Here is a 12583-nt window from a genome sequence, read left to right as displayed (position 1 = left end):
TGCAATTGGTTTTTCTTGCCTAAATGTAGAACCTTGCTTTTTTCACCATTGAATTTCATTTTGTTAGATAGTGCCCAGTGTTCAAGTCTGTCCAGATCCTTCTGTATCTTAAGCCTGTCTTCTGGAGTGTTGGCTATTCCTGCCAGCTTGGTGTTGTCTGCAAATTTGATGAGTTCCCCATCTATCCCCTCATCCAAATGTTGAGTGAAGTCTGTTACTATGCAGTTTCCAAATGCCTGCATTTAGGTCTATGTTAACAAAATACAAAATTCATATTTCTCTTATAATTCAAAATTTGTTAAACCTGTATTGGATTACATATAACTTTCAGGAAGCTGAACGAATGTTTCAGGCAGTGGACAGTGAAACTGTACACCTTCCATATGAAAGAAGTGAAGTATTACAGATTCCTGTGAAAGCTCTAAAATACAGGTGTAGTATTTACCTATTATTTTACATTTTATTTTATATAATAAGCTATTCCATTTAATTCCGAATGATGCTTGTATAATCTAGAATTAATCATGGTGAGAAAGAGGACCAAAGACTTTATATTGTACCTTCATGTATCCCCATAGTGCATTACATGTTACTTAATTAGATAACAGATGACTCCTTATCAGTCAACTGTGTCTGTATGAAGAACTTTATTTAGTCCCGTCTTGTCTTTTATTGTGCATAGTTAATGTGGAAAACACTGAAGATATTAAACTGAGACTTTGACCATTTACTGAAAGCCTGAACAGTATTTTCACATGTACAAATAGCATATAACAGGGGTCCCCAACCCCCGGGCTGTGACCCACTACTGAGCCTTGATCCGTTCAGAACTGGGCCACAGAAGTGGTGGTGAGCACGCACTCACATCCTTACTTGTGCAAGCAGTGGGTGAATGTGTGCTCCATTTGCACAGTAGTGGGCAAGCGTATGTGTTCCATTTGCACAAGTGTAGGTGCTTGTGCTCACTGCTTATGGAAATGGAGCTGTGCACACGAGCTTGCCCGGCACTTGTGTGGAACCATCCCTTCCCCAACCTGCTGGTCTGCAAAGCTGAAAAGATTGGGAAACTCTGATTAGAAATGTTATTATTCCCCAAATAAACATCTGTTTACAATTTTTAAAATTAATATTCCTTATATGATCTACTACTACTTGGATTCAATATTATTTTAGCATTTTTTCCTTCATGAAAAATTAATACCAAGTGAGTAACTGCAATTAGTCTGAAGGCTATAATGTTTATTCTTGCTTTCACTTTCTGTTAAAAATAGTTATAATTATGGATTATTTTCCTTCTCAGTAAAAATATATATTGTGAACTGCTTATTGTCAGTTTTCCATCCTTTCTTAATAGAAGCTGTTAAAGTGATACTGTGCATTAACTGCACATGATTTCACTTGATTTTTTTCTGGAATACTAAAGCTTATAAAGCTCCTTAATCAATCAATTCAGGAACAGTACCTCTGCCAATTATAATATCAGTTGAAATAAGATGAGATGAAATAATGCATTTAAGAAACTTATTTTATGAAGTATTTTCTGCTAATATCATTCATCATATAATTAAGTTAATTTTATAACAATACTTTCCTTAATTTTCCTAAAGCAGTAACCCCAATCCCATTCAATGTAATATTATATTGTGAACGTCTCTACAAAATGGCTACCTTGGAGTTCTGCCTATTCACAGAAAGGCTGCCATCATTAGCATGGCAGGTCACAAAACACTGATTTATAAGAGGACACACTAGTAAAATGCTTCTCAGTGCCCCTTTCTTAATGTCCAGTTTACCTTTCTCTTCTTTGCTTTGAAGCTGAGTAAAAATATATTCATTTAATTTATTATCGCATGGAGTCTGATGCCCACAGAGGAAGATGATTGCTGGTATACAAGTGTCCATAGGTCTATGGTAATTCCAGGAAAAGATACATGGTAGAGAAAATAGGCAACAGTGATTCTTTCAAAAGACTTTTCATATATTCTATTATAATATGGTTTAGACCTTTAGAAGTTACCTATTTTCATAGTTTAATTTAGAACTAACACAGAACTGGAACGTGAATTATTTTTAACACTGAGATTCTTAGTGTTAAAGTAAAATACTGCAATATTTTCTAGTACCTGTGCAAAAAACATAACCAAGGCTTAAAATGATAGAGTATGACACCTCATTAATAGTATAGCAAGGCATGTAGAACTAATCAGTGTGTGTTTATTACCCAGCATTGACCCCTCTGTGGTAAACATAACAGATGAAATGGCCAAAACTGCACAGTGGAAGGCTCTTTCCATGAACACAGAGAATGCCAAAGTAACAAGATCTAACTTGAGGTAGATTAATCATGCTTTATTATTTTGATTTTGCTTTATATGTTTAGATATAGAAACAGAACTGGTTGTTCATTTATATAATAAACAATGCTGATGAAACTTTTGGGCTTGGTGTGTCAAATATTCAGAAAACGCTTAACTTGACTCTTCTGGCATGTCTTCCCCCCCAAAAAGAGAAACAGTTATGTATCTCCCCTCCCCCATATAGACCAACCTGAACAATGGCACTAAGCAGTAGTGCCAAGATGGGCCTGAATAGAGTCTCGAACTTCAATTTCAGTCCTAATGCCCTGCTGCCATTCAAAAAAGCCACTCTTGACGTTCCCCAAGCACACTCCATTCTTGCTCACCCTCCAAAAGTCACGTAAGAATGAGGCATGCTTTCAAGAATAGTTGTTGTCAGGTGTTGTTGAATGCTGGTATGTCATCCAAAACATCATAGTTTTTCACCTTTGACATGCATGACATGAGTTTGCAATCACTGCCCTAAACACATACCTAAGAGCTTATGTTAAGGAGCTGTGATCCCTGTTTAGAATGATGGTTATAACAAAAAGAGGATAAATTTTAGCACAAATAAAACTGAAAATCAAGTATCCATATTAACAAAATGGATCTCCACTATTTTTATTATAGTGCTTTGAATGGGACAAGTAATGTGCTCTAAAATATTCTCAAACGATAACACATTCTGTTGCATGCTAAATATATTGGAAAATGAGTAATAATATATTGCTGAAAAAAAATAATCATTTGGACTAATATAAGCTCTTTGCTTGAGAATAACATGGTTTCTTTGATTATACATTAAGAATTCTGCTCCAAATTACATAAAATAATGGTGGACAATTTTGCTTGTGGACAGTGACTATATTTTTTTCAGGCTTAAAAATATAGAGCTTTAGAGTTTGATGTGGCAATGTTACTGTCTGAAGAATGCCCTGTCTTAAAGCACAAGTTTTGCAAATTGTGCTGCCATATTTCTGGGATATGCTGGCAAAATTTGTGGATGTTGTTTGAATTGCATAAAAAGGATCTAGTACATTCCTTTACCTGGTTCAAAATATTCCAGTTTTCTTTCAAATTTATTTTAGTATTCTAATTTTAATATTGCACATTTGAGTGGGTTCAGCTTGGGACTCACTATATAGTATTTCTGGGTTGACATATAATGTGAAAACTTCTTTTATCTTAACAATTGTTAAGAATCCATTTTTATTTTCCATTCACTCATCACTCAACTTCATAATTTCATTTCCCCTCTATAGTACAGTATACAGTGACTTCAGCTGATTTTTTTTCAACTGACCTATAATAGCCAACACAACTACAAAGTCTTGAGTTCAAATATTACAACAATTCATGCTTCTGAATTGCTCATAAACCCATCTTTTAGATACTTGCTACTGGGTATTTGCAGTGCAGCCCTGTCTATTATCTATAATCTATCCATCCACCCAATATCCATCAATCCATCCTTCATTGAGTTCTGATAATTCAAAGAGCTTTATATTCTAATGGTTATACTGGATTATAGCACAAAAGTCAGATATTGTATTTTATATGTTTAAATACATATCTATGATACACAAGATGGGAATCATTGTGACTTCTTAATTATCAATCTATATTCATTTATCTAAAAGAATGTTCTATTGAACTTGCTAGGCTTTAAGAAGATATGTATAAGGTATAGAATATATACCTTTTTTAATTAAAAAAGGCATTTATAGGTTAAATCTTGCTTTATGCTCCTAGCAATAAGTATTAAGTGGAGAGTGTGGGCATATATCCTTAGACAAAAATATTTTACATATAAAATTATATCAATATCAGCATCCATATATTATTAATACCTGTGTCTTGGCATTTTTAATCATGTGAATTTTTCTTAACAGCCCTGAAAATGAGCCATGTGTGAAAATAGAAATTGAAAAAACATCTGAAATAAAGTATGTAGATGCTGAAACCTCATTATAGAGGTAAAACAATGATATTATTTTATAGGATATACTGAAAGAGGGTGACTTCACAGCTTCTTTTAAGTACTAGGTACTTACGTGAACAGCAGTGAGATTTTCCAACAAGAAATGTCTATCACTGTGGAAATATTTATTTTAGTGGAATGTTTATTTCAATTTTTTAAATAGGAAAAATAATTTCCTTTTTAGTTATTAGTAAGTCAAAGATCATCTTCAATTATAAATTATTGGTTTGCATAGTATGTGACATTTTTATATAATTTTAAATACAAATGTCCTGTTATCAGGCATTTGCTAGTTGGAATTTTGCAAAAGTTATGCCAGTTTATAAGAACAAATCATACATATGCAACTTAGTGAATTGCTGTATTTCAGCCTTTATTTCATATTATTTTATGGATGAATTATTTGTATTTGTATATGAATTATTTTCTGAGCTGTACTTTTAAACACCATTTTATTGCATTGTATTCCATTTTTTAAAAAATAAGTCAGTTTTATTTTTTAATTCAGCAACCACAAGAGCAGATTATACTGAAAGAATAAAGCAGTTTTTTAATATAGAAATCTAGATTGGCATTTATTTAGACTGCCTTTTAATAAGGTTAAACATGATTATGGTTCTCTTTTTGTGAGATATGATTTAATTTTCTCCTGGGCATCCTGTAAATATGTTCCAAAGAGCTGGGGGAGTTAGCTGATGATTGGTAACTGCAGGAGAGGGAAGAAATTTTTATCACATAAATCAAAATTTTCCAGTAGTACTGTATTAGAACATCTGGATTTACATTAAGAGTTGACTTCTCTGACATAAACTTTATTTCTACTAGCATTGAAAATAAATTTATATAAGTTCTTGAGTCCATCATTTTAAAATTCAGTTCCAGGAAATAAAACCAGAATTGTTTTAAAATTATGGTAAATTTAAAAAAAAATGTTTTCCAAAGCATATTTGTCTTAGATCAATAAAAGCATTTATATAAAATGCTGGGTACAGCTGAGTTTGATCTGTGAAATGTTTAAGCCCTGTGTTTATAGATTTCATATATGCCACTGAAATGAGTAAGATTTGATTGTGCTTAAATAGTACCTGTTTACCAATTTTATAAAGACAGTTTGTCTAAAATTTAAGTTTTTTAGATCAGTACTGAAGATAAACATTTAATATAAACATCCATTTTAATATGGCTATGTGAAAACTGTAACCGAAAACACACATAACTTAATTTCAAACTGAAACTGAAGTTACTCCTGTTTACAGTGCACCAAAGATTTTTTTAAAAAATCTTACAGTGTAGAAAAGGATTTGCAGTGTGTGAGCCTCCCAATGTTATTAAACTTAAATTTTTGGCAGCAAGTAAGGGGTGCAAGATTTGTAGTTTCATTTGGCAACATCTAGAATTCTGGTAAACACAAAATTTTGAATATAGTTAAAGCAATTGTGGATTTTACCTGAAACAAGTGAGATAATAATGCATTTTGTTGAAAAGGGCCCAGTCATTCTCAGAAATGTTCAAATGTAAAACTGAGCAAAGAAAAAAAAATGAAATTATTAATTTATAGGCAAGTATGTTAAATGAAAATCTGATGCCTAAGAATGATAAATGAATATTAATATACTTGGGTTTGATATGAAATATTGGAAACAGAATAATATTTTCATTCCTGAATGCTTGCATAGCTTGTGCCTTAGTTTTTTTAAAAAAATATATGCACTTTTCTTTATTTAAAAATCATACTTGTTTGTATCTCATAAATATTTCTGTATCTTTGAAATTACATTTCAAGTTTGTTACTTAGTGTAGGCAAGTGAATCATGTTCATTAGTATTGACAGCATTCCAAATTAATTATACTTCTCTTTTGTTATTACAAATGTTTGTGTTCAGAGCCGTGTATAGAAATTTACAAAGACTCAAATAGATTGTTTTGAATTTTAACCCTTTGTTTTCAAATGTCTGAAATTCAATAATGCTGTTGTTCAATGCCAAAGGGTTAATAAGTTAATTTAAATAAATATCTGAAAATTATTGAAACTCATTATTTATTTGCTAATTATATAAAATAATTCTTAATGACAAAAATATTATGACTTGTAGTGTAGTTTATATTATTTGCTTAAATACTGCTTATTAATTCATTATTACACATTTTAATTTTTTGATGGCAGATGTCCAAATAGGATGTTTAAAACTCCAGTGCTAATTTATAATTTTCTATGTTGTATGTTGTAAAAACATTATTTCTTTTTCCATAAATAAAATTATAGTATTAAAGTAAAACAATAAAAGACACAACTTTTATTGTATATAGATATAAATATTGCCCTAAAAGCTATAAATGAGTAAAATTACTGATTCACCTTCGGGTGAAATATAATTTATAGCCAGTATATTCCCACTATGAGAATAGCTAAATGACTGTTTTCTAGATAACCTGTTTGCCTTCTTAGGAGCAGACTGATTTAGTGGAAATAACTGTAGAGCAATCCCAGGAAATGTACCTTTTCTGTTCTTTAAGGCAACATATTTTCAGTGCAGACTATCTGAATTTTAATTCTATGTAAACATTTTGCTTAAAATTGTTTAATGTCACAAACAGAACACAAATATCTTTTTTCATGGTTTGTGGAAACTCATGAACCCATATACATACATACATACATACATACATACATACATACATGATTCATTATGCTTAGTTTCTATATTCCACATTATTAACCATACTAAAAACAAATTATTCAATTTTTCAATGCAATCAATAAAATATGTAAAATAGTGTTCAAAGCATGTACATTACTTAGCATCCAACATTGTATTTTTCCTTTTACTTCAATTAAATTTATTTCTCTGTACAGTAGTCTTATAAACAGTGTTGTCTGGTAAAAATTCCAACCATAATTGTAATGTCAGATAACTGTAGTGCATTACAAATATTCATGGGTCTTCATTGTTTAAAAATGTGTTAATGAATTGTGTTATGTCCCCAACATAGTGCATGTTGGTCATTAGTAAAATGTATTGAATGTTATTTTCTTTTGACACATTTTGGTCAGTAATGTAAAGATTGTTAAGATGATTAATATAGGTTCCATATGTTATTTAGCACAATTACTATGAAGAACCCTTTAATTTCATAAATGAACAGGTGTGTAATGTGTCCATAGATACTTGTATTAATATAAAATGTTGTCCTGTGATTTTACTATTTTGAATTTTTTATTACTTTTTAGAAAAATTATCAATAACAGGAAAATGCTTATAATTGATGTGAAAATAAGAAAAATCATATTTAGCATATATTGTCACTGTTTTGCAAACTTAGAATAACTTATTTAATGGACAGGTTTTTATAAATGCAGTTTATTCCCTTTTGTCACTTATACTTTGTTTTGTAAGTGTCTTCCAGTGTTCAGAATTGCTTCCTGTACAAAACCATCTACTTTGATTTGAGGTGTAATTCTACAGTATACTCCAATTTATATAACGGTTTTCTAATCATACATCATTTTCTTATAGAATTATATCCAAAGTTACACTGTTTGAATGTAGAGATAATATTTTATTCTTTTATATAATGCCTACAAAATTCTCCGGTATGTAATGGAAAAAAATCCAATGTTTTATCATTTGTTTAATGACTATTTTTTGTAATATTTGAAAAGGTTGAAAAAAAGCAATAAAATGTCACTGCTTTTAAAGACTCGAGTTACTTTTTTTATATATACATTGTACCTTAAGATTAACATATCTAATGAGGGGGAAAAGGGACTCTTAAATATTAGACCCTTTCTCTGAGGCCTATCATTTTGAGATAACAGTGCCTATGGATGAACAACAACTAACAATTGGGTTTTCTTGCTGCCATCATCCCATCACTATAAACCAGTTTCTCTTTTTCTACACCAACTCTCTGGGAAAACAGAAAAGATTGAAAGGGAAATCCTTGTCCCACTCTAGGTCTGACTAAACACTAAAGAGAAACAAATGTTTAGGAGTCAGTAGCTAGAAATCAATATTTTAGCCAGTCTGAGGAGGATGATAGAAGCCAACCAGCCAGGACTGAAACAAATAAAAACAGTTATCAAAAGAAAGTAATTTTCGGAGGGAGGGAGGGAGGGAGGGAGGAAGGAAGGAAGGAAGAGCTTAATATGAATCTGCTATGGTACTGATCTTCCAAAGCAAGCTCACAAATAGCAGATCTTGTTAAACAACTTAAGCCTGGTAATGATTTTATTGCTACTAAAGTTATTCAGACCTGTTGTTGGACCCTTCTTTAGTTTCATTTATAGTTTGTAAAATGTTAATTCCAAAAGACTAGGTTTAGTTTTGATAGTTCCAATCAATAAAAAGGTATCTGGGTTCTGCTTGCTAATTGTTGGCCTCTGGTCTATGGAACGTGTAAAAGAATTTTGGGTTAGAGCTGGGATATAATTTTTGCTTGGAGTCATATAACCCATTTACCTTTTTAGAGAGAGTACAATCTAAATACTTAAGGGATTTCAAATTCCACAATGTGTTCCCAACATTGTCTTAACACCATTTGGCTGGCAGGACAAACATTGAAATTCATATTGATACATCCTCCCCTATTCAGCTACAATGGTGCTGAATAAGTGGTGATAACAACCAGTCCTTAGAAGGACATATGATTGTGATCTGCACTTATAAGGTTGCAGTATTCCACAGTCATGTGATTACCATTTGCAACCTTTCCTCAAAGCAAAGTCATTTGGCAGAATGGCAGTGGGGATCGTAAATTGTTCAGATAAGTCTCCCATCACCCTTACATCCTTCCCCATTGCACTTACATTGCATCTTGCTGGCCACCTGCATATCCTCACACACTCTCTCCCATCCAGCAGTAGCCATCTCAACCCCAATAGACCTCCCTGGCCATTTTTGCACATGGCAGCAGCCATTCAAGCTCTGCAGCATTTGTTCCATGTCTCCCACCTGACTATCACCCTCTTGCAGCAGGCACTTAAGTGCCTGCCAGCCTGTTGCAAGCCACCTGGGACTTGCAACTTCCTACTGACTTTGATTATTGGAAGCTGGCAGGAAATTGCAAGGAGGTGCTCACTTAACAACCAATGATCCTCGCTTAATAATAACAGAGACTGCAAGTATTTTGTTGCTAAGCAATGTGGTCATGTGATGTTGCACTTTATGACATTATGACTGCATCACCTAGTGATGATACTCCTGGCAGTCCAGATTGTCATTATAATCCCAAGATGTACAAGTCATTAAGCAGAATGTGGTTAAAGTCCCAGATAAAGTTCTGAAGGCACATGGGTGGTAGTGGAGTGGGGAGGGCTGGGAGATCCTGGGAGGTCCTAAGTTGCGCAGGCAGCATGTGAATTAGGGGAAGATAGGACACTTGGAAGGTTGAGCATAGGCTGCATATGGCTTGGGACAGGCCAGAAGATGGATGGTGCAATGGGACGAAGTACAGAAGATCGGGGGATGGGCAGTGTGGCATAAGTGAAAGAAAGTCAGACTGACTTACCAGAGTGACTTCTGGTAAGTCATTTTGTTCCCTGCTGGCTTCCTTATTGACTTTACTTATGGGAAGCTGGCAGGGAATGTTGCAAATGGCAACTGTGTGACCATTGGATTAACGTTTGTAAATGTGAGCCAGCTGTCAAGCTTCCAAATTGTAATCACATGCCATGTCAGTGCTAGAATGGTTGGAACTTCAAGGACTGGTTATAATTACCATTTGTTCAGTGCCATCACAACTTCGAACAGTTGCTGAATAAGTGGTTGACAAATAAAGACTACCTTTAAAGCTATGCCTAATTGCAACTGAAAATTGATTAGCAACGTGAAATATAGGATAGCTATTATTCCTAATGTTTCACTAGTAATACTAATCTGGGATAAATGTCTTTCATTACATTTACAGAATCACAAAAATGATCAGTAGGACTGGTAGAAAAAAAGATTGATTTAAATGATTGGCAGCTATTAACTTACAAATGTATGCCATACAGAAAGTGTAAATTATTTTGTGCTTTGTTGAGAAGTTTGCCCAGTCTCCTGGTTTGAAGGGAGAAAGCTTAATTCCTAAAAATCCTGGTAACAGAAGAAAGATGGATGGATACTTTTTTGTGAAAAAAATGGCAAAAGACCACCATCTCTATTATCATATTCCTGGTATAGAGACTCATTCCTACAGAGGGAATAGGTTCCTTGGGGAAAGAACAAATGCTCCCCCTTCTAATATATATTGATGGGGATTCCTAGAAGTGAAGTTTATGATTATCCATAATAGAAAAAAGAACATGTCCTATAAAACATTTGGTAATTTCCTTGTGTGATATAATAAATGTTCACACAATATATGCATTATCTGATATTTAGTACTGAGGAGAAATAAGAAGTAATGATATTTCTCAGCATAAATAACAGGAAGAAATGAAATGTGGTCTAGAAACCAAAAGTAAACTCTTCGATAAGATTAATAATAACTTTAACTAAAATGCTATTTGATTAAAGAGCTGGTCTGGCTATACAAACAAAACTGAAAATTCTCTATGTGGATGAAAGTAGGATACAGATAAAGATTTCATCTTTTTAGGCATTTAGGACCAATTTATGACAGATTCTAGGCCTATAGTATATCCAACTTGATTAATTAAAAAAACCCATTTAGTGCCTTTCAAAACACAGGGTTCTCAGAATGGCTTTTTATGTGTGTCCCTTCAAATCACTTTTGCCTCCTGGTGACTGCCTGAAGAAATGCCTGTAGTTTTCTTGGCAGGATTTTGGAAGCAGTTTACCATTGCTTATTTCCTAAAGCTGAAGAGAGTGACTGGCCCAAGTTCATCTAGCTGGTTAGTGCCTAAGGGGGAATTAGAACTCAAGATCTCCAGGAATAGTTTTAATTATTTCAAGTTATTTTAATTATTTAACCTCCATTAGGCAATAAATTAAAAATACAGAAGTAATTAAAAATTTCCATTTCAGGAATGCATATGTATTCTTCCTCACAGTGGTATTGCGGAGTAAGGAGTAATATCGTTGAGATAGTTTGATCCTATCCTTCCATCATACAAGACTATGGGAGAAAGTAGAGGAGGGTTTCAAACATCATCTTAAGGTTCCAAAAAGGTTCCAAAAAGTGCCCTATGATATTATGGAATCATATTTAACATTAGAAAAGGGCCTAATAGTTTTTACACTGAACCTTTAGGGAAGGCAACAGTACTTGGGAAATAATTCAGCATGAAACATTCTTAGCAGATGTGGAAAAAAAAGTTGACCAAACAGGAACTGAGTATTGTAGAAAAGCCAGAAATATGTCATAAGACAGGATATGCAGTCAGTCAAAGAAACCATAGCAAATATATGCCAGGAGCAGTGGAAGGGAAGTATTCTCAGGGGAAAAGCATCCATGACTGAAAAATACTGTGTTTAAGTCTATAAAGGAATACGCTTTAAAAAATAGATGCTGGATAGTGTACTGACTTCATCAGGGTTAAGATATTCCAGGGCTCGTCTTATAACAAGCAATATATAGACTAGTGTTTTTCAACCTTGACAAGCTTAAGATGTGTGGAGTTAACTCCCAGAATTCCCTAGCAGCTGACTAGGGAATTCTGGAAGTTGAAGTTCATCCAGCTTAAAGTTACCAAGGTTGAAAACACTGATACAGATATATCACCCAGCTTCCACTTGGAGGAGTATGATCACTTTCCCTTTTACAGTTTCCCTACATTGGCGGTTTGACGTCACCGTTCTTGGGTGGCGCTGAGCTAGAATCATTCTTTTGGATTCTAGCCGCGCGGCTTTTCTGTTGCTATGACAACAACGGTAGTGTTAGTTAGTCGTTGTCCCGGAACCTTCTCGGCCTTTTTCTACGGAACTTAATCATTGGTTCTCAAAAGCGACCTTTACGGAAAAGGCGCATTTTCATTGGTTCTTGCGTTTGCGGATTTGATCACTCGGCAGACTGGAGCTTTTTATTTGGTTTAAAAACAAGCATTGGTATAATTATTACTGCAAAAATAAATAGTAAACAAGCGAACTGCCGTGGTGTAAGAACTGGCACTCGAAGCAGGTGAGTGATAGAACGGCGGCCGAAGGGCAGCGATGTCCTTCTTCTGTGCAAAAATTGGGGAGGAGAGACGGGAGGAGTTAACAGTGCCCAATCCCCCTGCCCGCCTGAGATCAGCCTCGAATTTTGCGATTAGAAGGAAAGGCACGGAGACCCACGGAAAGCAGCGCTGGCAGTTCCTCAAAATCCTTTTACGGCATGA

The 12583-nt window shown here is 33.9% G+C and overlaps 1 protein-coding gene across 1 annotated transcript in view; it reads left to right on the top strand.

The window, feature by feature from the left end:
• SLC4A7 (solute carrier family 4 member 7) overlaps positions 1-4699 on the top strand; it is a 46463-nt gene extending 41764 nt beyond the window's left edge. The window contains exons 21-23 of the mRNA XM_015811708.1: positions 332-432; positions 2226-2333; positions 4232-4699. Of these exons, the coding sequence (XP_015667194.1) occupies positions 332-432; positions 2226-2333; positions 4232-4313 (291 nt within the window). The 3' untranslated portion in view covers positions 4314-4699. The remainder of the gene's footprint in view (positions 1-331; positions 433-2225; positions 2334-4231) is intronic.
• The last annotated feature ends 7884 nt before the right edge of the window (positions 4700-12583 follow it).

The sequence above is a fragment of the Protobothrops mucrosquamatus genome, unplaced genomic scaffold, assembly GCF_001527695.2.
Source record: "Protobothrops mucrosquamatus isolate PMUCROS unplaced genomic scaffold, P.Mucros_1.0 scaffold47, whole genome shotgun sequence".
Taxonomy (NCBI): Eukaryota; Metazoa; Chordata; class Lepidosauria; order Squamata; family Viperidae; genus Protobothrops; species Protobothrops mucrosquamatus.
The sequence above is the reverse complement of the archived record's forward strand: the minus strand, read 5'-3'. Positions and strand labels throughout refer to the sequence as shown.